The sequence below is a fragment of the Hibiscus syriacus genome, unplaced genomic scaffold (genome assembly GCF_006381635.1).
Source record: "Hibiscus syriacus cultivar Baekdansim isolate YM2019G1 unplaced genomic scaffold, ASM638163v2 tig00110239_pilon, whole genome shotgun sequence".
In the NCBI taxonomy this organism is placed as follows: domain Eukaryota; kingdom Viridiplantae; phylum Streptophyta; class Magnoliopsida; order Malvales; family Malvaceae; genus Hibiscus; species Hibiscus syriacus.
Genome location: NW_024062641.1, coordinates 1,245,097 through 1,272,891, shown reverse-complemented (window position 1 = coordinate 1,272,891; position 27,795 = coordinate 1,245,097). Strand labels below are relative to the sequence as shown.

Here is a 27,795-nt window from a genome sequence, read left to right as displayed (position 1 = left end):
GTTAATTATCATTAGAATATTCAAGAAAGTTGAACATTTTTCAGCAGCAAGCTCTCTCCAAGGCCGAAACCTGAGGTTCTACAAGGTAAGGAATTTTACTTTCATTTTTGAAACTATTTACTTGATTTTTGAGTTTAACTATTAGATAAGGAATTAATCTACATGAAATTCTCTATCATTTGGTACCAAAATTTCATGGTGAAGATGATTGTGTGATGAGATTTGATGATTAGGGTTTTCAAGGGTTTTGTGATCTTAAAGAGTTGTTGAAGGATTTTTATGTTTTTAATGTTAGTGATCATTTTTAAAGCATGTACAATAGTTAGAATCAATTGTACATGTGTAAATAAGATTTGGCCATGTTAGGGTTTATGAGAATGATGATATTTTGATTCAATTTGATGTTGTGATTATTGGAAATGCATGAATTTAATTATAGGAGGTTGAATTCATGCTTGAAAATGAACAAAAATTTCCCCTAAGTGATTTAGAGGTATTCGGCCATAGGGAACAAAATTTGGGGGAAATGTTGAAAAATTTCCTATGGATTAGAAATGATATTATAAGTATTTATGTTGTTTAGAGATTGATTTGGATCAATTTGGAACCTTAAAAGTGAAAAAGGGTTAGTTTACAATTTTTTGGAATTCTGGGATATTATTGTAAGATTGAATATTTGAAGGATTAAATGTTAGTTTTGATATATATAATGTTGGAATTTTGGTTTGAAAGTTGTTTGAAAACCAAATTACAAATTTGGTAACTATTGAGGTGGAATTCGAAAGGTCCCAAAACCTTGGGGACATGTTTGCAAGTTCTTAAATCTAGAAGTATTGTTTGAGTAAATAATTGAATGCTGGAAAATTTATTAGTATGTTGAATTTTGAATTAAATATTAAGTTGGGGTTGAATTACAAATTTATAAAGTTAGGTGGTTGAAAATCAAAAGTTAGGAAGTTTGAGTTGAAATTATAAATGTTTGGAATGTTGAGGTATTGAATTGAGAATTTTATTAAAGTGCTGGAATTTTTATAATTAATGTGCAATGATTTTAATGGTGAATGACCATTATGAACTAAATGGAAAGGTTGAGGTGAATTCTAAAAAGAATTCACAACTTGTGGCTTATTTATGTATATTAGCAAAAGACAAGGGTTAAGGATGAAAATAAATATTCATTGATTGGTATGAATATTTTAAGAAGTTAGAAATTATAGTGGAGATATGATTTAGTGTGATATCATTTTAATTCCGATTTTTATTTTATAAATTCTAGAATGTTAAAATCAACTTATATTAGTACGATACTAATAGGTAGTTCGAACACTTTGTGTTATTATTTGGTATTGTCAGACCACGACAAATCTAGCAATTGGGACGATTCAAAAGGAAAAGAAAAAGTACGTGATTAGAAATATCACGTAAAGGAATCTATAGTGAGGCAAAAGTGAGTGCAGTTTATTTATTTAATTATTTTGATCAATGACGACTTTCGATAAGTCAACCTCACCTTGTTTATTTCAATGTTTTGAAATATGTTTTGATTTTGGAAATATGTTTGTAATATTTTAATAAGTTTTATGAATGCTTTTGGGTATGAATTGCCCATTTCATGTTTTACGAATGTGAATTAGATATATTTCTGATTCTGATATGATTTTTATTAAATGATTTCGAAATGAACTGAAAGTCCATTGTATGTTATATTGAGAGTCAAAGGTAAAATTGGCATACCATGAGGTGGAGTGATTATCTGTTCTAATTCTGATATATTGTGGTGAACTGGAGTGTACACTAGTATATATATTCTGATCTGAATACCCTTTGTGTGCATATTGTGTATCACCCCCAACCCCGTATCTGATCCGGATACGAGTTCGAGATGTCACATTGACTTTTCAAATCATTTACTTTTACAAAATAACTGAAAATTTAAATTCACATTAAAATAAAACTGAATAGTTATATTAAATACAATCATATGGTTTTACAAAACCAATCAGAGCATATCCGGCAAAAATCTTTAATTACATGCCACTTACATTCATTATAACAAAATACATATTATTCAATTCTTTTTTTTATCTGATCTTCGGAAATGAGATGTTATCCAGACTCGCTTAGCTTTGCTCTTCCTACCTCATTGAACCTACGTGTGAAACACTCACACGCTAAGTCATTGACTTAGTGAGGCATATAAAGCGTATAATAGAAACCTTAAATACTTAACAAAATTTGAGCATTTCATATAATAATATAATACAAAAACCATAGAACAATTCACATAACAAAAGGCATACATGCACATATACCATCATTGTCATCATCAACATCATTATCGTTATCAATATTATTATCATTAATCCCTTTAATCATATAATCTTGTACTTAACATTTGTAAACATCATATAATACATTTTACAAAGCAAAACACATAACATCACATACAGTTTATTTATGTTATCTCTTTTAATAACCCATGGTACACTTCTGAGAACTTAAGGTATGTGAGTGCATTGAGGTTGTGCACAAATGTTGTCACCATAGCTCGTATAAATTACAACAAAGTGCCACATAAAATGTCCCAAAAGACCACATAGATGTCCCGAAGGACCGCGTAGAAATGTCCCAAAGGAACACGTAGAATTATCCCAAAGGACCGCGTAGAACCCTCGACTCTTGGCATGTCAATTATACCCTTAACTCTCATAGCACATACTTATGGGCTTTACTGTTTACAGATTTCACATTTTCAATTATTCATATAGTTCTGTATCACATAGATTATATCACATGTTCGCATAGTCACATAGATCATCACATAGACATGTACACACATAACTCATAGTCACATAACTTATATCATTTCTCATGTAATCACATAGGTCAATGTTATTGAGTTTATTTCACTTTTTCATTTGCTCACATAGGTCAATTATATCAGTTCACATAGTTTACCATGCATACATGTATTCACATATATCTAATTCATATAGCTTATATCTTGTTATCATATATTCTCATAGATCATTATCACATAAGATAACATGTAACACGTAGTTCATGAATAACAATGCATATAACACATAAACATGTATTCATGTACACATAGAAACCATATAAACAATATGCTTGTATTCATAGAATCATGCAATCAAAACATTGGAAATAGACTCATCGCAAGTCTCATTTCCATAAACACCATATACATATTAATTTGCACTCACCTTAGTCTCACTTAGTACAAGCTAAGCACTTAGCACCATAGATCGATATTACAACTTTGAATCGTCCGAATCTTACTTTCGATCAACATCTACACCAATATACGATCTAAATAAATATCAGAATTCATAATACTATAAATCAATCACCAATAACTTGAGCTAAATGAAACACTTAATTCACTAATTCACTTTAAATAGTATCGGTACCCAAGGTACAGTACTGATACTTCTACATTATGGTATCGACACTATATTTTAGTATCGATACCCAATTTCAATTCTGGAATTTCATCTTCAAAATGTTACCGATATTTTCTCACTGGTATCGATACTACTCATTCGGTATCGATACTGAATAAAGGATTTCATACAATTTACCTTATGGTATCGATATTGTTCTTCCAGTATCGATACCCAAACCCAATATCACCTATTTTTACTCTGAAGTATCAGTATTATTCATCCAGTATCGATACCCCTTGCCCAGAACTTACTTATATTACCCGAAAATTTTCCAAAACTTACTTAACTTCCACTCTTTTAACTCTTTTCAAATCATTAAACTCAAATATACTTATTAAAACTAACTTATATCATTTAAGTATTCCTTAACATCCAAAATCCCACTTCAATACTTGATTCTAAAAATTATACCATATTTTAAAACATGTCCTTAATCCTTTCTAACCTAAAAAATCTCTTATTCTTACTTATGGCAAGTCAAATATGGCTTAAAAATCCAATTACAACTTCTTCCTCAGAAATTCACTTTAAAACCCCTTATATTCAATCTCTCGTAATTTGTAAATCGTTTAGTTTCTACTTTTCTTTTAGCTTCCTTAAGCTTTCCTAACACTCCAAGAATCAACATCAACTTTAAAATGAAAGGAATAATCAATAGGAAACATACTCACCTTATGTAAGAACTCACAGTGGAGAGCAGGAAGAAAGAATAAGAATATAGAGAATTCTAGACTTCCTTATTACTCATCTTCCCTTTTCCACGTGTTTATAATACCCTCCTCATAAATTTTTAATTCTTTAATTTCAAAAGACCAAAATACCCCTTCCTCTTATAATCTTTACTAAACAATACTATAAAAAATATTTCAAACTAATCCCTGAACTTTCCAACTTATCTAAATTGACCACAAAATTTAAAATCTTGCACTTTGATCACTAGTCTGGTTTTTGGGATGTTACATATTGTTATTTCCGATGCGATAGCGCTGTGTGTGCTTATATATTCCGATTCTGATGATGGCATTGAGATATGTATTGTACACACTTGTCTGACTCATGTACCTTATATTATCTTAAATATACTTTGGGCTATAAAAATGAGATTTGAAAGTTCTGAAAAGTATATGACTATAAAGGAATGTTGACTGATCATTCTGTCTAATATGATTTTGTGAAAATCATCATATGATTCTTTTCAGGTTTCTGATAAAGTTCAGCATGAGATATCCGGTTTGAACATTCTGAAAATTCAGTCTGTTTTATTTTTAATGATTTTATACATTTCGATATTTTATTTATTTATTCTCACCTTTAGTATTATTGTCTAAGTTATACTTAGCACGCGATGATTTTCGTGCGTAGGATCGAATTGAGATACAAACGTTTTGTGAGGAATCTTCCAAGCATCGTGTACATATCATCTATAATATCAGTATTAGTAAGACATCATCTTTTGACTAGTAGTGGCATGTATATATATGTTATCAGTTGCTTTATTAATATAACTAAATGGTTTGAAATAGTAAGTTAAGACTGTTTAATTTAACTAGTTTAGTTTATCTGTATATGATATGCATAAATTATATATAATAGTATTATATTTTTTAAATGGTACAAAATTTCAAGTAGATAAAAATAGTTTTAAAAAGTTGAAAAATATGATTCTTTTAAAAGAAACAAAATTTTAAGCAACTGTGAATAGTATTAATTAGTTTGATGTGATATCTATGGCTTGTATTATTAGATGTTTACGGGTTATAGGTGCTACAATATATTTTTTTAATAATTTAAATTTTATTTTTAATTTTTTATATTTAATTTTTTAAATATTTAATTTTTAAAATATTTAAATAATTTATATATAAAATTTTAAATAATTTTTATTTAAATAAATAAATAAGTCATTGATCTCAAAAAAATTGACCATTGAATGAAATAAAATAACAAATCAATTTAGCACATTTTTTATATCATTCGTCATGTCATCAACCACAATAGACTGTCACGTCAATATAGTGAACAATCACGTTAGCATCAATAACTTCCACATTAGTATTGTTAAATGTCACATTAACACTATCACCATCAATAATGAAAAAGATTGATTAAAAAGATATATTAAGTTTATTTTTTAAGTTGGATGAATAATTGAGAAAAAAAATAAAATAAGAATTATATTGATTTTTTTTTTAAGTACAGGGGTTCTAATGACTTTTTAAATTGAAAAAAACAAAGTACAAAGACACCTGTTGTTCACCGTACTGCTAGGACCAGAGACAAACTGCTGTGTTTGCAAAAGGATGAGATATGGTGGAGAATGAGTAAGTGGGCCTTAACAGATATTTGGGCGACCACTTGCTTTTTATGGCTGTCGGTGGATAAGCCTTTTAGGACACATCGGATGTGACGGGTGAATGAATATAGGCTTTGCTCATGTGGGTAGGCCATTCCACTACTTGGGTTGTGTCGTTTTAATCCCCAAATCGCATTTTTTTTTCCTCTTATGGCACTATCTCACCTATTTTGCATTGCAAATTACAAATTCCAGCTTTGGATAAAACATAAATCATGCGTGTTAGGGAGTTAACTATGCAGCTTGTAATGTTGCAATATGATAAATGATATATCATTTAAAATAAGCGGTTGAATGTCGGACGATACAGAGTCGAACAATGAAACTCGATAGTGATCAAGAATATACATCTTCAATAGTCGGTTAGCCATCAAGTTGTATTCTTATGGGATCTAAAGTTCTATAAAACAGGCCTGATTTTGAATATCATAGATGACTTTTATTAGTGGGAGAGGACTAAAGTTTGCACTCGGGGACAAGGACTAATTTCACGACTTCCATACAGTCTGGTTGCACTTTGAGCCATTTAAAACCATGGGTCCATGCCACTTGAAGGCAAATGTAGAGGCTCCGCAGCTCGCCTTGGAGGCGTCACGTGACATGCCGAGAGCTTTTCGAAATCAAACAGTCCAGCTACCATCGCCAAAAGCGGAACACACCTCCAGTAGATCCAGTCTCGCAGATGTGGAGTCCATCTAAAGAACTCTAGTTTGTGTTTGTGAGGAGCGGCAGCTTGGAGGGGAGACTTGCAAAGTGGAGAGCCTGGACAGAGCTAAGGCGGATAACATCGGATAGAAGTGAGCAAGACTCGTCAAGTCGAACTCATAGCGTCATTTCCAAATATATTACAATAAAAAAAGAAAAGAGGAGATTCCAAGACATATTATCATGAATAGACTCGTAATTTTTTTATTAATTACTATATATTTCAAGATGAAACAATAAATATATGATTTGCTTATAAAAAGAATCTAGACATATCTAGAGTTATTGTATCATGGTTGTTGATGTACGTATTTGTTTGACTTCCTGGGAATGTCGTATTCGGACCAAACTAGTGAATCCAGCAAACCAAGAAAATAATTGAAACATGGATGGAATTGAACTCTCACATAACCACTACCACAAGACGAAAAAATAGATACATATGAAGACATCCCTCTAAGATACGACCACAACTCGGTGCATCCGAGTTCACCCGTGTAGAACAAACTACATGGTGTCGATAAAGCTGTATTTAAGTACACATTTGTAATGGATTACAGACTGTGGTTTTGACTATTAGGTGAAGGACTTCACTGCAGAAGAGGTAGTGACCAAACTTTAGAGGAGACCAACAATTAGAGCACTGTTATATGTGGTTGGCTCTGCTTGCATCGTGTTGTTCCGGGAATCAATGAATGTTTCATTAAAGAAAGGCCCACCCACGAGGCCTCCAAACGGCTACATTAGGATTGGGATCAGTTGAATCTAGCCACTTGAAGCCATCCGTGCAACCGGTCGTTGCTTCGGTTGAAATGGAAGCTCCTCTATGATGCACTTATTGTGAGTATTTATCACCATACCCCACAAGATAGCTCATTTTCAAAGGGTTCTTGCCCAAAACATAATCAGCCTGGAAGCAAAGATCATTATAGGACTGTTACCGAGAGGAAATGCAGATTGATACTTTTAGGGGTGTATATTGATTCCTCGGCTACATCTTTTTTCAAACATATTTCTCTTAGAATGTAAATAGCTTACTTGTGATTTGGCAAACTTCCGAAGATGTGATTTGGCTGCATCTTCGGAGCCTGTGATGTAAGCATGTAGTCGCTGTAAAGAGCACCTAAAAAAGCAGAAGCAACAGGGTGCTGCAGAGCATTCCATTCACTGACCCATATAAGACCACCCGCACCAGAAAGAGATCCCAATGATCAACACTTATTTGGTTTATATGTAGCCAATTGATCTGAAAGCTCCTAAAATAATAAGTGGATGGAGTGAGTTGATAAAGGATTAGGGGATGAATTTAGTAATCTAGATGTAGAAAATATCAAAATATGAATTCAATTCACTTAGGTCCATTTGTTTCACGTAAAACGTTTTTCTCATTTTCCAGTGTTTGGTTGGAGAAAAATTGGTTGGTCAACGTAAAACATTTTCTTGGTCAACAAAATTTCCTTTATGTTTTATGGAAAATAACTTAAGGTCTGATTTTCCGTAAGTTATTTTCTGAACTTTTCACTTCAAAGAATAAATACTCAAAATAATTTTATTTTATGAATTTAATATTAATTTAATATTTTAATATCATTTTAATCAAAAATATTAATTATTAAAATATTTAAAATATATTTATTAATATTTTTAATAATATAATATTATATTTTTAATATTATAATAAAATAATCAATTATATTATAATAATATAATCAATTATATTTTTATTTTAATAATATATAATAAATTATTAATAAAATTTATATTATTTATTAATTTCATAGAAATAATATTATTAAATTATTAATAATAAATAATATTATTTATATATTTAATATTAATATAATAATCTAATAATATTTTAATAAAAATATTTAAAATATACTAATTAATATTTTTAAAATATAATATAACACTATTACTATAATAAAAAAAATTAATATAATTTATAAAATTTTTATTTCAATAAAATATATCAATATTAATATTTTTATTAATAAAATTATAAAAATAATATTTTAATAATAAATTAAATATTTTAATATTTTAAAAATAATAATATTAAGTTTTATGATAAATAATATTATTTATTGTATTTAATATTTGTGATAAATAATTTTTAAAAAATTTATCAATTAGTGGAAAAATAATTTAAACAATATATTCTAAACATCGTAAAACATTTTTCAGAAAATATAATTTATTTTACAGAAAATATTTTTCAAAAAACATTTAGCGAAACAAAGGTACCCTTAGCTTGAAAGAAGAATTACTATTTGTTCTCCTGGATGTGGCATACGGAGATTTTGGCAGAATACTACACATAACGCACTCGGCAGACTTCCTATAGTTTCCAAGGCCAGAATTCCCAGAAACACCTTTTGCACCAAACAAGCTTAACCTGGAAAGCAAAACCTGCATAGATATAGGCACCATACAAGCTTAACCAGGGATTTCTCATATTATCACAATGCTTTGGGACATGTCTTTGTCTATAAAATGAAGGTCAAAGAACAACAAGATCGCTTCAAATTCCTCTAAGAGAGAACCTTACCTGGGTCCCCGCATTTTTATTATCCCAGCTAAACCACGCTGGACTTCCCCATGAAGCAAAATCTTTCCTGTTTTCCCCAGTCGCATATTCGAGGTAAAATCGATCGCCTGTGGCATGATAGAGCCAGCTTGCTGCCCATAAGAGCTCATCTCCATATCCCGTTGAATTGTAATACGTAGCAACTTCTGGGAGAACCCTCTATATTTGTCTGCAAAAGTAAACAGTTGCTTGGCATGCTAAAGAAGCGTGCTCGAGTACGTTGAGTCAGACGTCTTAAACACCAGAGATGCCGAAGCCATAACTGCTGCAGTCTCAGCCGCAACCTCTGTCCCTGGAACAGATGTGTTCACCTGTGTGAGAGGCCTCTTCTCTTTCATTTTTCCATGCCTTTCCCAACATTTATGATCTGTCTCAGGGTCACCCACCCACCATGATGTTGAAAGAAGAAAAATATCTTTACATGTAAGTATATTTCATAGGCTTTCTTTCAAAAGATTGTGGAATTAGATTCTGAATAATAACCTGAATATAGAGCACGTTGTCTTCAGGATGAGCATTTATAAGGAAGTCAGTTATCCACTTGAGAGAGTGGTGAGCAGGTTCCAGTTGATTCACTGCCGCCATCTGATCTCCATACTCGAGGATAGCCCATGATAACACAGTAGCAGTAAATGCCAATGGAAACCCAAATTTCATGTGATCCCCAGCATCATATATTCCCTTGGAAAGATCTAACTTCGCTTCACTTCCATCCTTCAGACTTAAGAGCCGAATCTCCTCTCCATGATATCTTATTATCCACTAACTTACCAGCTGCAACAACAAGAATGTTTCGAATTAACTAGTTGTTTGAGTAACTAAACATTAAGCTAGTTTAAATCAGGGTCAATGTGCTAAAGGGTACCCCCAAAAGAAGTAAATAATGGAGCCTATTTAACTTATTAGTTAAAGAAACCTTATAATCAAATTTATTAAAATTAATTATTATAAAATATATGGCAAATTATGTTTTTAGTATATAAACTATCAGTTTTTGTTTGTTTTAGTACCTAAACTTTTAGTTTTTCAAAGTCATACTCATTTAGTTTTTATTTCATTTTAATACACGTCGTTAAAAATAATGGACGGGCTAGTCAGTCACTGTGACTACACTTGTCGGTCTTTGCATCTGTCAGCCAATGAAACTCAAACTTTTTAATTCACACCTTTTTTACCTTTAAACGTGGTTTCGGCCTCCATTTCACCTGGGGATGAGCATGAGATCCAAACCCAACAGGTTCTGATCCGACTTGATCGTGTTGAATTTTTTATTAAAAAATCAGGTTTGGGTTGTGTTTTTTTAGATGTTATGTTCAGACGTGTAGGTTCGGGTTTATAGTGAAAAATACCCGACCTGAAAAAATTATAAGTTTACCTTATATATTTAGGGATAATTATAATAATACCCCTCTATATATTAATTTTCAATTAGATCTATATTTTTATTGAATAAAAGTAATATTTTTAAATAAATATATTATTTCAGGTCAGGTTGAGTTCGGATTTTATCTGAAAAAGGAAAGATGGTTTCAAGTTGGATGAAAGGTGTATATTTTTTGGGTTAGGTTCGAGTCGGGTGGAGGATGTATAATTTTCGGGTCGGGTCATCATTGTCTCGTGATCCACTATTCGGACCGGTTGTCCGTCCATCGAAACTATGGCCCATCAGTCCGTCCTTTAAATTTTTAACAGCATGATATTAAAATGAAACAAAAACTAAACATTAGGTATAATTTTTTTAAACAAATGAAAATTTAGATACTAAAAAACCAAAATTGATAGTTTAGATATTAAAAACATAATTTATCTTAAAATTTATTAGAAAGGATAAACAATTGATAAAATTTAGATTAAAATAAATTAAGAAGACAGACGCACATATTTTAAATAATATAAAAAAGTAAAACTTAAATACGGAGGATAATAAGTCAAAACCTCTGAAGTTTACCAACTCTACATGGGCATCAGATTATTGTTATTGATTTCGGTTGTCGTTAAAAAATAAATCTTATGGTTTTCCTACAGGGCTGACATTACCCAATGGTCGAAGCGCTTCTAGTCGGAAAGTGTTCGATCCATTTCCTTTCATGGTTCAGCAACGGGCTGCTTCACAGCTTAAGGAATATAATAAGTATTCTTATCCGTGCATTAACTATCAACGTAACATTACAGAGTAAAGGTTAATTTCGATGGAAAGCTCAGTGTCGTTTTATTAATTTGCACCATTTCATGACCAGAATAGAACGGAAAGCTCATCCATTGGGTAAAGTAGAGATTAATTTTGATGTGGCACAAACGAGAGGAGCAGAGCAGGCAGAGCGATTGGGGACCACCAAGGGTCGTGTTAGGAATTAGGATGACTCTCCATCCCTTTATGCCACAACTAACAGCAGGTCGGAAAGGATTAGAGGTGGCGAATCATTCCTGAAGGTGATTGATTATCTCTCCAGGTGAGGAATTGATTCTCTCTCCAAGTGAGGAATTGATTCTCTCTCCAAGTGATTCACAAGCTCAAAAGACGATATCTCACCAATTGGACATATCACATAGGACTGTATATAAAACATACATATAAAAATTAAAAGCAGTCGAATTACGCTAGGGATGTTAAACAAACAACTCATTTACTTCTCCAAATTTTTTTCTGAGGACACGTTTTGGTTACAGGATTACCCTCCCTCATTCACCGTCCTGTTATTACTGACGCTATTCATGCTTAATCACACACCGGAGTTTGGATTTTTCCCAAGAATAATAATAATAAAAAAGCAACTTCCTTCCACGTAAAACAAGATTAGGAAAAGCGAACTGGAAAAGAAACAAAGCTGCGTTTTCTCTTAAATTTACAAAAAAACTATACATTAAAATGATCTCCAAAAACACAACATTACAGTTTCATGCTACCTAATTCAAATTTTAGGAATTAATCGACCACAATGTAGCCTTAAGTCCATCTTAATCAGCTTTGGTGTACCTTGAATTCTTTTAATTAATTTTCTGACCCAAAGCTACATAAAAGATAAAGCTGGGTGGTTTAAAGGAGGCCGATGCCGCCAGCAAATATTCTTGCCAAAGGTATTTCCTATCCCTAATCCTAACCCTTTTTCAGCTCCCTTTCACCAACCCCCAAACAGCTAAGCATTCTAAAATATCTAAAAAGATACCAAGAAAGGCATCAAATAACGGTACTCATTGAATCTGGAGATTGTTGATGGAAGGATAGATTTAACTTTCATATCATTCGCCCGTTGTTCCCAAGTACAATACCAGAATTCACTGCATGCCAAAATTTAGTAGGATCTTTTGGCACCTAATACCTATTGCATCTATCCTAGTAGAGAACATCTCTGTCGCACCAAATTTTACGGTTGAATTAATTGGACCCAATAACCCACTATAGGCAGTTCTTTGGGGGGAAATAAAACAACAAATGAAATAGAAACTAGAAGGCAAGAAATTTACAGCAACGTCAACAACAATGATTCTTTATACGCCTACCAATTTAAGTGCCAGTTCAGTACACCAAGTAAAGGAATTAATACTATTAGTTTAACGAGCTGCAGAACGGTCTTTCCTCAATCTACCACGTGTGAGTCGAATGCTTTCTTCCATGAGAGTCTCTATCGGGGGAGGGATTGTGTCTTCATTCCGTGGAGGTGGCACCGGTTCTATTTGCATTGCTTCTGCTTCAGCTTCAGTCTCCGCAGGCTGACTAGTACTTTCCAATGTAGTATCTGCTTTTTGGCTATTCGATGATGCTGAAGGGGTAGTTGGTTTAGCCACCTGTGAAGGCACCTTTGAAGGTCCCACCTCTTCAGCTACTTCCTTCTGGTGTTGACTTGACGATGCAATAGATGTCGGAGAAGGCGGTTCTTCAGCCTCAGGCTCTGCTGCTTGTGTTTTACTAGATGATTGACGGCTTGGCACACCCGAGGGTTGGCGAACCCTAGCACCTTGTGCTCGAGAACCCTAGAGTTACACGGGAAAAAATAAACGAACTTCAAATATATATAACCATGTATAGATAAAGAAAAACCAGAATAGAAAAGTTGGAAAGATTAATTACTTTTCAATTACTAAAGACATTCAATTAGCATACAAATGTTACAACTGGACACGCTGTACAGAGTTTTTGATGTATTATATTCAGTCATTTTCTAACTCCAGGGAACCATAACATCCAATTTTTGGTTTCATCAAACTAAGTTTGTTGCATAAAACTCATACAGAGGAGGTAATAACAGCACAAACTACCGTTGGTTATGGTCTCCTAATTACCTGAGGCTGGTGAGGTCTTGGGGTTGACTGTGAAGCAACATATTGCAGGATCTCAAAAACTCTTGTCTGGCCATAGCTTGCAGCTCTTTGCCAGTAAAGAACTGCCATGTCTCCAGCTCTAGTCCTTAGTTCCAACAAGTTACGGTCAATTTCATTTTCGTGCTTTGCAATATATGGTCTAAAGAAGGATTCGTACACATAAGATGTTCCCTGAGAAAAGTGAAAATGCAAGGGCAATTAAAGAAAACATCAACATGTAGATGGATAAGTAAATTTTGCTTGTTTCTTTAAAAGTAACACACCTACCCTTGTTTTAGGGTACCACAAGTATATAAAGAATGCCAACTTAGCCTCACTATACATTGGAACCCTTCAAAAAAAAAAGAGAGAAGGCACAGTGAGAAACAGAAGAACAGACATGAAAGCATCCTTACTGTTTTATTCCATACCATGAAACAAAAGCATCACCAATTCTCTCACTAACTGTCAAAAGAGCCACCAATATCCTGAAACCAGAAAAGAAAAGGTGGAAATAAAGGAAAAGATGACTTAAATTAGAACAATCTTATATGAAAAGAACACCAATTGAAGACCTACCAGTACTTGCACCAAAACCTCAGTTGCTCAATGTCAGGCTTATTCATTTCAACAGTTTTATAACATTCATATGATGGATACGCATAGCCAAAAACCATCCTGCCAAATTAAAACTAAAAGATTATTTTCAAGAAAGGGCATGAAATAATACTAAAATGAGAGAGAGCCAGTTGTAAAGTAAAACATACACGAGTCCTCTGGTAAGAAAGGATCCAATCATTTTGTTAATTTCCTGGAAAAGAGATTACTCCCAGGAGTTAAAGTCAGCATCAAAATCAACACTATAAATCCTAGCAAATAAGAACAGTCTAATTGAAGCAAAATATCAGCCTGGGTGACACACACACGCACATATATATCCCTATCTTTCAGCCCCTATACATATCCAGATTCCTTGAAAGGTTAAAAATCCAAATCCTCACCATACAGAGAATTTTAGAGAAGTGATGATTTCTGATGGGAAATGTAACTTTTAAGTTCAAAAGAAAATGAAATTAGTAATAATTTGTAGCATCTCCAATTGTCTTCAAAAGAAAACATTGAGTGATATTGATACCCAAGCTTCTCCTCTTTGGAAAGCAAAGAAAATTAGTAATATAGTTTGAAGCATCTCCAAATCTCTTTCAAAAGAAATTCCAGAGTGAAATTCTTGGGCCCATCAATCTAAACAGGTAAGAAATATGCCAAAGGGTCTAAAATTTGTCCTACTTTTACGATTTAACGAACGAGATCCTCTTAAGAGGTTGTGGAAACACTCTTAAACATGGTTCAACAAGAATTTTCAAATACCGGAAATGAAAACAACATAAAACCTGCTTAGATGTTTATTTATCATCATTTTTTCTGAGCAACCAAACAGAGGAGTGCGAATAAAGTAATGTTGCAAGTAAAAAAACCAGACTGATCCAGCTAATTAAATCCTAAGCTTCTTCGTAACAAGCAACAAAGAATTAAACAATAATTAGATACCAAAATATAGGATACCGTACGGAACTATAAGTGCTAAAAATACATTCAACATATCGCACCGAGAAGCGGTGAAAACGAAGAAATAGTCGAGGGAAACGGAAATACCGTCGAGTTCAAAAAATAAATCAATCAAAAAATTGAAAAAACCATATTCAGGCAATCCAGAAAAAATATTTTAAGAAAATATAGTTATCAACATTCGACAATGTAAATGGAATCTTAATTGCAGTGCCCGCGGAACCGATCACCAAAAAGAAGTTGGGAACGGCAGAGCTATTGTTACCTTTAAACAGTAATTTCAAAAAGACGATGCAAACAAGAAGGCTACACGTTTAGAATCGGAAATGATAGTTAAACCAGAGCACAGAGGCGATACACAAGAGGACATTTCAAGGAAATAATATGAGTAACTTGGGAGAAGATCGCCGGCCAACGATAAAATCGGCGCCGCCAAAATACGACGGCTAACCGTTACGAAGTCGGTGGTAGCGGTGGGAGACTGGAAAAGACTCTTGAGGGAAAAATAATAATAGAAGAGAGAGTCAGAGAGATGAGATAGCATTATAGTCTTTTCCTTCGTAGTGGTGTTTTTCAAATCATCATTACGTTCGGTTAGGTTTAACGTTTTAAACTAACTTGCCCATTATACCCTTTGGAGACTAGGAAGATGCTTCTTTCAAGGGAGGTAACATATTAGTAATATTGAGTTGTTAATTGATGACTTAATTTCAAAATAAATTATACCTAAATTCTTGATTCTTGAATATGTGTCGAAGTTACTTTTTTATTTATCTAGGTGGTTAACATTACCACTTTTAGTACCTCAGTCATAATATTCGTTAAAAAAATATGTTAAATGACACGCGTCACAATATTAAAACACACACCACCCTTCTTTCCCACGTCCCACCCCACCCTCTCCCTCCCCTTCTTCCATGGTTTTGTCATTGCCAAATAGACAAAGGCTAAAAAACCGATTAAACAGTAGATCAAATGGTCGGTTTCCATAGTCGACTAAACGACCAATTATCATGATTGATGAAATGAATTTAAGGGATTAGATATTTGGGATTTTAGGGATTAGGGATTTATGAATTTTAGGTTTTGAGATGATATTAAGAGTTGTTAACGGTCAGTGGGTGGTCGGCGATGTATGGGTGGCCCGTCGGCGGCGAATAGATGGCCGAAGATGACCGCTAGTTAGAATAAATGAGACTAGATAAGAAATTTTAAGAGTTTGGATTTTTTTTTGTATTAAAAAATAGGCTTTTTTTTAAAATAAAACATTTTAAAGTTTTTTTAAATAATATTTTAAAATTACTAGAATGTGACACATGTTGCTTAACGGAGTTTTCTAACGGCCATTATGACTGAGGCACCTAAAAATTGTAGCGTTTGTAACATAAGCACCTAAAATAGTAACGCTTGTAACGTTAGTTACATGAATTAATCAAAAAATAGTTTAAACACCCATTCAAGAATGTGATATAGTTTGAGCACTTATTTTGGTATTAAGCCTAAATTGGTTTAAATACAACCTTTCTTTACTATAATTTTAGTGGAATATTTGTTAGTAGCTTATTCGGATATGTATAGTTTTTTTATAAAAAAAAATTGTATGGAAGAAATCATCTCCATAAGAGACATTATCAAATTTTAAAAAATTGAAATTGCTTTGAGGTAAATAATATATTAAACAATATTAATGATTATATTTTTTTACTGTATAAATATAAAATTTGAATAAGCAATATATGCGTTTCATATTATAAATAGAAATTTTCCTTTTTTTCCTTATTTTAAATAAAAAAATGGAAGAATCAGCATCTGACTAATTAATGGGTAAAGTAAGTGATCGTTAAGGATAAGGATCAAAGCTCTGTATACTTGTAATTAGAGATGCACATAGCCGAATTTAAATTCGATCCGGATCGGATAAAAATCGATCCGATTTTTTCACTAAGACAAAAAATCAGTTTGGATCATAATCGGTTTGGAGGGCCGGATGATGTAACCGATGTAACCGGTTTCGGTTTGAAAAAAACCAGTTTTTTAAAAAAATCGGTTTTTAATCCGGTAAAAAATCCGGTCATCCAATTTTTTAAACCCCAGGCCGGATTTTTAAACCCCAGACCAGATTTTTTTTCCAGATAAAAAATCAGTTTTTTATCTGGTTTTTTTCAAACTGATTTTTAATCCGGTAAAAAATCCGATCGTCCAATTTTTTCCTAAACCGGTTATACTATCCGGTTTTAAAATATCGATTCGGTTTAAAAAAACCCAATTTTTCCCAAATCCAATTTCGGATATTTTTTACGTAAAATCGGATATTCTAATTTTTTGTGCACCTCTACTTATAATTAAAAAAAACACTTTAGCTAACATAACAAATCATATGGTGGATGAATCTCTAAGCATCCCTAAACGTCAGCTTTGGAAATGGGTGAGCCCGTTACAAGGCTCCAAGTCGGCCTCAAATAGCTGTACAAATAAATGGGTTTTCCAGAATTACGTGATCACCACCGACAACAGAAATAATGTACACACGTGCAGCTGTCAGCCAATCCCTCAAAGTGGTTAGATTGGCATACTGACCATTGATAGTGTACATGGTCGCTCTGGGATTAAGTCACGATCCGGGACCCTGTCAGGCTGTCACTGTTCTTTTTCGACTCACCGATTTACCCATGGTGGTGGTGGATCTCTAAGATACCACATACTCGATTCACATAAAATTCAACTTGTTAAATTCGTTAGTTAAATAGAGGTTCACAATAGGAGCAACCTCAATCCCTCAACATACTAGGAAAATTTTATTTGAGCTAATAATAAGAAAAAAAACAAATCCCTTCTTCTACAGCTGATTTCTTGAAAATAAGCAACAGAATTACTAATACACAATCTTTTGCCTTTATTAAAAATGTACGAACTAGGATTGACTTGTATCAGTATACATCCGAGTACCACTTAGGATGTAGCCTCCAGTTCCACTCATCTGCATGCAGGGATGGGTTCTTGATGGAAGCACCTGCATAATAATAACCACGTTACGTGATTCCCACAAACAAAGCATCAGATAGTTTTAAAATGTTAATGAGGAAGAAGATGACCTGATATTCCCGTAACCAAGGTTCTGAAATTTGTAATCCAATTGCCATTTTCTCAAGTTGCAGATTGTGCATGCATGTTGCAAGAGGCTGTATTTAGACAATAGTTTGATCAAGTTAACTTTCTAGGGAATGACTGTTACCACAGTTACACTTTGCAACAGGCATATTGTAACTATCAGCTTTATAAAAACAAATAGAAGTCTATCTTGGTTCCTTTCAAGATTTAGAGAAGCCAAAGACCTGCAGATACTGGTGATAAATTGCAAAAGGAGCTGAGTATGTCAGAAGAGGCAGCAAATCCTTAACCAACCCCCACGCATCCTGCTCCGGTGCAGCAATAATTAGGCTACACAAAGACATTGAAATTAAGAATTATGGCTAATATGATTCTAATGTTAAGAAAGCAACTGTTTACTTCTGTAATTGTAGATACCTAGAGAAACCATTCTCTTTCCACGACTGAATGGCTTGTTTTGGTGCTTTTTCTCCAGCTTTTGGGGCTTTGCAAGTTTTGCTTGAGGAAGAAAGTTTATTCTCAGGAACAAGATCCGTATCACCATTTTTGGATGAAAGGTAAACATCTTCCGTGCCAACTGATAAGGATGTTTTTTCCTAAAACATATCACAATACATTAAGGGGGTTTGAGATAAAGAACAAACTTAATCACAAATGAGCATGACTAACATTAGATTGACCCTCCATTGTATAGTCATCTTCATGTTGGCTGACTCGCTCACTGGTTTCATTTTGAACTGAGCACAGGTCATTGAAGGAACACCGCAAAATTCTGAGGAAAAATGGAAGAAAGTACATATTTTGAATAACATAATTCTGCATTCATATCTGCGTCATGCACATGTGAATGTGAGATGACAAAAAGAGTGAGTAGTTGGGAGCAAACTCAAAAGTTGGAAGTGTACGTCTTGCAAATTTCATCACTGAAGTTGAACATCCTTATTATCTCTGTAGGATACGGTGTCCCTCCAAGATAAGTACTGCACACACTACCCGAACCTGTGACCACACAAAGGATCTTCAGGTAAGCTAAGCTTTAAAAATGCATATCAAGTATGGTATCGATCATTTGAAAACAAGAATGTTAAAAAATGTTGAACTCAAAACATAACAAAAAAGACACCTAAAATATTGAATGTCTCTAGGAAATAAAACTTGTTCAATACCTCCTAAACGCTCAGCCACAGCACCAGTAGCAAGTCCACCAACCATATCCACTACAAGGACATCGGAGTTTGCAGTGGCATTAGCCATTGAAAGCAACAGAGATAAAGCATCCACTCGCAAAAATCTGAATCATAAGAAAGGAACAACAAATAAATTTCGAATGATATATGACTGCAGAAGTAACTTACAAAAAACCATAGTTAATGATTACCCAATCCGAGCAGGATACTTCTTGAAGTATGCCTCACATATACTGACACAATAGTGGCGAAATGCAAGTCAGCAAGTAGAGAGATATAAACCATTTAAAAACCACATCCCACAAAAGCAGCTCGAGTAAAGAATCACATGGGTACCTTCTACAAAAGGGTCGTCTAAGAAGTACTCTGGGTGCATATTTCTTTTGCTTCTTAAGCCTATATTTTTCCTGCAGATGAAACACAAATCATTTATATGTCAGTTTCATTCTTTTTCTCCTGATCTTTTACTACTCTACCAAACCAGCTTATATTCGAGATCAATAACCATTAATAAATGTAGGACTCCTTGAGTACAAAATAAACTAACCTGGGAGAATTGTGTTTTCTTATCAAAAGTTGCACTGTTAGCAATGAGAGCCTCAACAATTTCATTCCCCGTTGCCCCCTGTCTGCATAATAAGATAAAGAAGCAATTAGTTAAAATTCATGCACACACAATAAGCCTATAAATAACCACAAAACACAGTTTTAAACCTCCGCATTGCATCTATATCTTCACCGGTGAGGGTTTGAGCTTGATTATTATCAATTATTGCTCGGTTGTCACGGGATTCTTCCTGTAATTGACTACCTCCTTCGTCTTGAACATTACTATCTGCGAATAAAAGCGTCAGATGAGTATTATCCAGAATCAATTTGAAATCAACTAACGCTTTTAGGGAAGGGGAAAAAAGAAAGTAAACCATCAGTAGGTGGAACAAAGCGGGAAAGATAAGGTTTTTCTTTTCCGATTTCAACTTGAAATAAAGATCCAAAGGTACAACCAATCAATGGTTGCAAAGAGCATGATTTATTCCCAATTTTCAAGGTCCTGAAACAGTGATACTAACCAATTAAACAACGCAAAATTTAAAATTTCATAATCAGTAAAACTAACTGCTTTGAGGAAAATAGAGCTTACGAGCCCGCAGAGAGACGAGCGAAAACAAGGCGATCTCCGTCATTGATGTCGAGCAATACGCTGCAACCTTCCCAGGTTACTCTAGGATTTATAACAGGGCCCGATTCAGGTTTACTTTCGGACATGTCAATTCTCTTATTAAACAAATATTTGCTCTTATTCTGCCGTGTGTGCAAAAGAATAAAATTCACAGACAAGAATCTGAAGAACAACTTCAGTTCACTAAAGAAATTTAGGTTTTGCAGAACATTATCTAACTATATAAATAGTTGGCATTCCAACAATCAGCTTTCCCCAAAGAAATAAAACCTTAACGTCTAGGGTTTAAGTTAAAGTTTAAAATAAAACCGCTACAGAACAACGAGGGATGTTCTGTTTTATCTTGGATTAAATCCTTGGGCTAAGCCCAAACCATAACAAAGGTATGTCCAAAAAGACCTAAAATCAGTCTTGGGTTTTCGATTTTGATATCGCTTGGATTGGGTTAAATACCAAGTAATTTTTCCAATTCCCTTGTGGCAGAAACATGTGAGATCAGGTGTTAGGTCATCTTCTTCCACTATATGCATAAACAGTAGTGGGTGGATGTCGCCATAAAACATCGCGACAAACACAAACCTTGTAAACTTGATTTTTGTTTTTTTATCTTCGTGACGTGAGAGGTGAAGAATGTCGGCCAACTAATATAATGCCAAAGGTTCCCAAGTTGCACATGGGTTTTTGTGCTAGATTTACTTACCCTCTTGCTTCTGCATCTCAGCCATTTAAAAACACTGTAGCTTTCACATGTAATTTCATACCGGAAGTTTCTTTCTTTTTACAAAATTTTTAGAACATACATGTAAGCTTCACATTGCTACCCAATAAAATAATTAAGATTCTGTTTTGTTCTCATGTTTGGTAAGTAATTTAAGGATTAAAATAGAAGCTTACTTTAGCATTGAAAAGAAAAGGGAAACATATAAGTTGAATAGTAGCAACTTAAGGATTAAAATAGAAAAAATGAATTATTGGGTCACTTTTTTTATTAATGAAATCTCAGCTGTACTTGCAAGGAATCATTTTTAATTATAAATAACTTCCATGTGAGATTTGTTAGTTGGTTTGTTTTTAATCAGAGGTTCCATAATAATTCCCGATGAAGTGCAGCTTTGTTTGATGCTCGCATCATTTTCTTGTGGGTGAAAAAAAGGGATGGTTTATTTTCGGACACTACTGATCTGGCTGAGCCAGTACCGTTTACTGAAATTAGTCATCACCCATTACGAGGTAGAGAGAGCAGGTGGGGTTTCATAGCCCCACACGAGAACTCATAAGCTCACCACTCAACATTCATGGCGAGTCGGTCAATTTGTGAACCATGTGTTGACCCTCGAGGCCAGCTAGACGGTCAAGTTATAAAAACCTAGCCCATCCATCATCCATGTTGGATTCGTTGAGAATGGGATGGATAGAGATAGATCGAGCCTTATTAGGTGGAGATTACACGGAGCAGGTCGTTTTTTTGTTTTTTTTTTATGTGCATTGCAAACAGATAGTGATTCAGATAGAGACATCGGGAAGATGCAAATTGCCATAGGGACGTTTCCAATTCTTTGTGTGCGTCTTATACGATGTTCTCTTCAGTTCATGCACTTTTCCTTTTGCAAATTTTTAGAACCTGTGGACCCCATTCCTACATTATTATCCCACACTAAATAAACTCAGAATTCATCTCCCTTAATATCACCATTTAAGTACAAAGAACAATTATAAGTACAAATTCTTAATTTTAATGATAAAAATTTCAGTGTAGAATGAAAATGGGTCGATGAATCTAGTTTTGTATTGGAGCCGAGATTTATAGTAGTGGTCCAAGAGATATGCACTTCTACGAAAGAAGGGAGAGAATTAAATCACAAAGTGAAGAAACATAAATGCAATAAATAAACAGAGACCCCACTCCCACCACCCTCACTGTACCTTCTTGGTTCTTAGTCCTTATTACCCGTCTTGGATCCCTCTCCTTTTGCCCACCAAAAAAAATATAACCCTCTTCTCCTAGTTCCTTCTCAAAAACTCCCTTTTTTTTATGAAAGAGAGTTAATCTCTCTGCTACTACTTTTCCTTTTTATTATTATTGTCTCCTATTGTTTCGTTCTTATTTAAATTTTTATGGCTCTTCTCACTTTCTTACCGGAGACGGCGGCGGAACCCATGACAGTGAAACCGCCGTCCAAGCGTAGAAAAAACCAGATACAAAAGCAAAAGCAACCGTCTTCATGGGACCAAATCAAGAATTTGCTCAGTTGCAAACAGATCCAAGGGTCGAAAGTTCATGATCCTTCCAAGAATAATCAGCATGGGTACTCAAAGCTGGGTTCCTCTTGCAAGTCCATCTGTAGCTTCAAGGACGTTGTTCATGGCAACTCGAGGAGAGTTGTTGACAGAGCTGATAACTCGCCTGAGAGTAGCACAGTTGGTCAAGAAACTGGGTTACCGAGACGCAAAGCTGCAAATAGCTCGTCAACCCGGTCGTTGTCGGGGTCAACAAGATCTAATAATAACAGCACAACTTACACGTCATCTTCATCCAGAGCTATGCAATTCAGGAAGTTTTCTGGGTGTTACGAGTGCCATATGATAGTTGACCCTAGCAGGTATATATATTTGTAGTATAATTTGATCCCACCCCCCATTTTCCAAAATAAGAATTTGCTTCGTTTACATAAGAAAAATAGTTTGAAGAAAGTATGAATTATCAGGTACCCGTCATCAAGAACAACAATTTGTGCCTGCTCACAGTGCGGAGAGATCTTCCCAAAGATTGAAAGCTTGGAGCTTCATCAAGCTGTTCGCCATGCAGGTACAGTAATTCCCTTATCTTTTATGCACATAATTTACTATCGTTTTCCTGAATTATTGTACAACAATTTATTTAACAACAAATTGACTGCTTACTTGACCGCAATCCTGCTTTTTTTTATCTTTTAATATCAATTGCTTATACGTGTTACGACATATAAAAGCTTAATTGTCTCTTTCTTTTGCTTCATTTTGTCTTAACACCTGATCTCAAAAGTAAATTTCGAAATTGTAAACTTGTTTTTGTTCCAAAGTGTGTCACTTTCTTTCCATTTATCCAGTCAAACAGCAAAGTAGGATCACTAGATGTCTATATTATTAACAGTCAAATTCTTTTACCACTGTTCTCCTTGCACTAAATTTGAAAATCACTCCATTTATGCTGCTTAATTTACATCTGCTTTAAGGCTTATTAATTGCACTAAAATCTAGCCCCACCCATTTGCCGATTGATGTTAAATACCACAGCTGTCATTTTTTATAAATATTGTAAACGTGGTGTCTTTTCATTGGTGTAATATTATCTCACCTGTAACGCTAATTTGCACGGTTTGCGAGGACCATGACCCCACCGAAAACAACAACTCCAATTAATATATCCTTTAATGCAAAAAGGAAATCATTTTTTAATTTTATTTTTTGTTCTTCTAGTTTCGGAGTTGAGCCCAGACGATTCGGGCCGGAACATCGTAGAAATTATCTTCAAATCGAGCTGGCTTAAGAAGGGTAATCCAATCTGTAAGATCGAACGGATACTGAAAGTCCACAACACCCAACGCACCATCCAACGGTTCGAGGACTGTCGCGACGCAGTGAAAACGCGTGCTCTTAACAGCACCAAAAAGAATCCCAGGTGTGCAGCCGACGGAAACGAACTCCTCCGGTTCCACTGCACCACATTGTCGTGTTCCCTCGGAGCACGTGGATCCTCCAGCTTGTGCGGTTCGATCCCGGGTTGCGGAGTCTGCACCATAATCAAACAAGGGTTCCACAACAAAGGTGGAGGTGTCGCCGCAGCAGCAGAATCCAAAGGAGTCTGCACTACGGCTAGCAGCGGCAGGGCCCACGACTTTCTTAAATGTACGGACGGGCGGATGGCCATGCTTGTTTGCCGTGTGATCGCGGGAAGGGTGAAGAGAGTGGCGGATGATGCGCCGCCTTTGGAGGAGGATAATAGCAGCAGCTTTTCGGTTTCGACTGGCTCGTACGATTCTATAGCAGCATACACCGTCGTCTACTCCAACCTGGAAGAGTTGGTTGTCTTCAACCCAAGGGCTATCCTTCCTTGTTTCGTAGTCATCTACAAAACACTAGAATCTTAACTCAATTGAAGCCAGTTATCTAAGTATGGACATCATTTTCTCAGAATTATCAAAATCAAACCATCAACCTTAACCGTGTACATATGTTTAGATCTTACGTCGTTGTCGTGGCACATAAGATCAAAACCTATGTTTTTTTTTTTTTTTGGAAATAAATTGGATTTCAATGTTTGCTAGACTAGCCCGACTGCATGCATGGCTGATAAACCTAAAGCTTACGTTTGTTGCCTGAATATTTAAATTAAAGACGCTGAAATCATTGATTACTCGTTGTACGATGAAGACATACAGATATTATTTGTAACAAAAATACACGGCAAATTTCTTTCATTTACTTTTCTTTCTGAAGGGAGAGAAGCTCGAATTGTCCTCTTCAATGCGCACCTTCCACGGTCAATTCACTAACCTACAACGTGTGCTTTATCAGTGGGTTAGTGGTACCATAAATAGTTCCTAACGCGTACCCATACCATATTTTCCCCTACAATCTAATTAAAGAATATCTACCACCACACGAATTAGATTAAAGTATATTTCAATATATTGCAACTAAAATTAATAAATATGTAATTTAATTAAAGTAACCCATTATAAAACACACATAGATAACAAAATAACAAGCATATATTTATATTTAAATTAAAGTAATTATAAAGCTCACATAACTAATAAATATTATACAACTAAATATTCAACGAAAAGCCAGGCTTGATATTGAGACTCAAATGTATTATGTAATAACTCAAGTCCTCACCCTTTGCAGACTTTATCAATATCATGCTGGTTAATATCTATTTTTATTTTTTAAAATATATATTAAAACTATACACGAATTTTAATAAAATGTAAAAGGTAATTTATCAATTTTGATTTTATGAGATTGTATACAAAAGGCTTTAATTTGGTTCAATTTTCCCAGTTCATTGATATAATTGTCAACATAATAGTATCATTTTATGTTTATGTATTGCATTTACAAATAACTATATTTATCTAATATGAAAATAAAAGAGAATGCTCAGGTTATCTTCGTTTGTTTAGGACTTAGGAGTGTGGTGAGGGACAGGCTGCTAGGTTCTAAGGAGTGTGTTATTGTCCCTGCTGATCTGCTTGGGGGTTAAGATTTAGTGTGAATTTGGTTGAGTTTTTTACTTTGGTGTTTTTGGATGAAATGAAATTTTGATTAGTCAAAAAAAATATATTTTTTGAGACGTGTATAACTGAAACAACATAAAAGTCTCAAGTGTATAATTAACTGAATATTAAAATTCATGTCTATAAATACACAAATTTAAAATTAATATATCATAATGTTCATTTAAACTAATTAATAGTAATTTTAATATTTATCCCTTTATTTTCTAAAAAGGATATAAGTACAATTACAATGAATAAGCATTTGATAGATAAATTGATCCTAAAGTTTTGCAAAATTAATTAATCTAATAAATACTAACAAAATAATTGAATGGATGGAAATATAAATGGGAAATCAAAAGAAATAAATCAAGAAAAATTGTTCCATAAACTATAAGTCGAGTTAAAAAAAAGAACTTCACAGGCAGTATTGAATGGGTGACTATGACATACATGTTGGTTTTTTGGCAAAGTCCCACGTTGGTTGTGTATAAGGAGGGGGGGAAATTCTTTTGTTATAAATCAAGTCATCTTCCTCCTTAGTTAAGCATCCACAAATATAAGCCTTCTTCACTATTAAAGGCTATTTGTACTCTTTCTCTCTTTGTAATATTTCCTCTACTAGTGAAATATTATTTTAGTAGTGTTCGAGGAGGTAGGCATAATTTTGGCCTAACCTCGTTAAAGTTTGGTGTTCTCTTTATGTCTATTTAATAGCTATTGTCGGGTATAGTTGTTGTTAATTATTGTCCTATTAAAATTATTTGTCTTGGTAGTTCTGTCTAAGGAAAGTAGGTTTTAAGAGGGACCGTTATGACCCCTCCTCTTTCTTGGAAATCTACCTTGGTGTGATTTTTAGTACAATCATTTTCACACTAGTCACCTAGATAATAGTTTTCAAGGTGAATTTATTATTATTGGTGGAAATTAACCCGAATTCCACAATAATTGGTATCAGAGCTATTGGTTTATTTTAGTATGCTCTGTGGTTGCGGCTTAGGCTGATCTTCCACATCAGAAAAAATTTCTTGGGATAATTGGCATTCCGCATTGACAGTTATTAAATAGAATTTGTAGCAGAAATGGCAGACGCAACAAAAACATCTACATCGTCGTCAACAGCTGTGACAAATGTTAGATTTGCAGTGGAGATTTTTGATGGCACCAGTCATTTCGGCATATGGCAAAGTGAGGCTCTAGATGCCCTATTTCAGCAGGGTCTAGGCATTGCTATTGAAAGAGAAACCAGATGATGTTGAGGAGAAAGAATGGAAGAGGATCAATAGATTGGCATGTGGTACTATTCGATCGTGTCTTTCTAGAGAGCTGAAGTATGTATTTTCTAAGGAAACTTCTGCAAGTAAATTGTGGAAGGCACTGGAGGAGAAATTTTTGAAGAAAAGCGGCCAGAACAAGCTCTACATGAAAAAGTGATTGTTTCGCTTCAACTATGTACCAGGTGTAACACCCCCAACCCGTACCCGACCCGGATATGAGTCCGAGGTGTCACATTGACTTTTCAAACTTTGACTCTTATAGAAAAATAGGGAAATTTAAAACTTTTATAACATTAAAACTTATTCAAAACGTTTACAAAACTATTCAGAGCTTATACAATATATTCTTTTGATTACATGCCAACTAGAACTTTATTTATTAAAATACGTATTATTCACCTCTTTTCTGATCTGACATTTGGTAAGGAGAACTGACCTGTCTTGCTCCACATTGCTCTTTACTCTTCTCGAAACCTACGTGTGAAACAATCACACGCTAAGTCGTTGACTTAGTGAGGCATATAAACATGTAATACAACTATAATTCATATCAAATGCATGAGCAATTAGTATTACAATCATATCATATAAAAGCATATATATAATTTCTGTAATATGTACACACAAGCACATATATCATTATCAACACGTTTAACATTTCCCATTCACTATCATTAATCTTTATAATTTAACACTCTTATATAAACATTTGTCTTTACCATATCATGCATTAACCAAGCAATACACCATTATAGAAATCATGTAATCTATTCCATATAACAAGTCACATATACATATC

The 27,795-nt window shown here is 34.1% G+C and overlaps 3 protein-coding genes and 1 pseudogene across 3 annotated transcripts; 1 reads left to right on the top strand and 3 right to left on the bottom strand.

Annotated features, from left to right (window-relative positions):
• Positions 1-6,349: 6,349 nt before the first annotated feature.
• Positions 6,350-10,318, bottom strand: LOC120114651 (annotated as a pseudogene).
• Positions 10,319-12,587: 2,269 nt separating this feature from the next.
• Positions 12,588-15,506, bottom strand: LOC120114694 (putative HVA22-like protein g). Its single transcript, XM_039135514.1, has 7 exons — positions 15,246-15,506; positions 14,182-14,225; positions 13,994-14,092; positions 13,846-13,902; positions 13,703-13,766; positions 13,397-13,606; positions 12,588-13,087 (listed from the first exon to the last, which is right to left on the bottom strand). Exons 2-7 carry the CDS (start codon positions 14,211-14,213, stop codon positions 12,668-12,670), a joined length of 882 nt encoding a protein of 293 aa, XP_038991445.1. The 5' UTR covers positions 14,214-14,225; positions 15,246-15,506; the 3' UTR covers positions 12,588-12,667.
• Positions 15,507-17,762: 2,256 nt separating this feature from the next.
• On the bottom strand, positions 17,763-20,747 carry LOC120114693 (tRNA (adenine(58)-N(1))-methyltransferase non-catalytic subunit trm6-like). The gene is made up of 13 exons (XM_039135512.1): positions 20,417-20,747; positions 20,199-20,326; positions 19,990-20,110; positions 19,823-19,904; positions 19,612-19,682; positions 19,467-19,508; positions 19,255-19,379; positions 18,994-19,087; positions 18,758-18,860; positions 18,506-18,684; positions 18,313-18,418; positions 18,073-18,159; positions 17,763-17,990 (listed from the first exon to the last, which is right to left on the bottom strand). Exons 1-13 carry the CDS (start codon positions 20,539-20,541, stop codon positions 17,892-17,894), a joined length of 1,362 nt encoding a protein of 453 aa, XP_038991443.1. The 5' UTR covers positions 20,542-20,747; the 3' UTR covers positions 17,763-17,891.
• A 1,683-nt stretch (positions 20,748-22,430) lies between these two features.
• Positions 22,431-24,753, top strand: LOC120114692. The gene is made up of 3 exons (XM_039135511.1): positions 22,431-23,055; positions 23,161-23,261; positions 23,912-24,753. Exons 1-3 carry the CDS (start codon positions 22,571-22,573, stop codon positions 24,580-24,582), a joined length of 1,257 nt encoding a protein of 418 aa, XP_038991442.1. The 5' UTR covers positions 22,431-22,570; the 3' UTR covers positions 24,583-24,753.
• Positions 24,754-27,795: the final 3,042 nt, after the last annotated feature.

Excerpts from the sequence above, each read along its gene's own strand:
- LOC120114694 (XM_039135514.1), bottom strand. The coding sequence starts at position 14,213 with ATGATTGGATCCTTTCTTACCAGAGGACTCGT. Across the intron at positions 13,607-13,702 it reads TGTGGTACCCTAAAACAAGG|GGAACATCTTATGTGTACGA; the intron begins GTAGGTGTGTTA and ends CACTTTTCTCAG. Across the intron at positions 13,088-13,396 it reads CAAGACCTCACCAGCCTCAG|GGTTCTCGAGCACAAGGTGC; the intron begins GTAATTAGGAGA and ends GTGTAACTCTAG.
- LOC120114693 (XM_039135512.1), bottom strand. The coding sequence starts at position 20,541 with ATGTCCGAAAGTAAACCTGAATCGGGCCCTGTTATAAATCCTAGAGTA. Across the intron at positions 19,905-19,989 it reads GATATAGATGCAATGCGGAG|ACAGGGGGCAACGGGGAATG; the intron begins GTTTAAAACTGT and ends CTTATTATGCAG. Across the intron at positions 18,419-18,505 it reads AAAGAGAATGGTTTCTCTAG|CCTAATTATTGCTGCACCGG; the intron begins GTATCTACAATT and ends GTCTTTGTGTAG.
- LOC120114692 (XM_039135511.1), top strand. The coding sequence starts at position 22,571 with ATGGCTCTTCTCACTTTCTTACCGGAGACGGCGGCGGAACCCATGACA. Across the intron at positions 23,056-23,160 it reads ATGATAGTTGACCCTAGCAG|GTACCCGTCATCAAGAACAA; the intron begins GTATATATATTT and ends ATGAATTATCAG. Across the intron at positions 23,262-23,911 it reads TCAAGCTGTTCGCCATGCAG|TTTCGGAGTTGAGCCCAGAC; the intron begins GTACAGTAATTC and ends TTGTTCTTCTAG.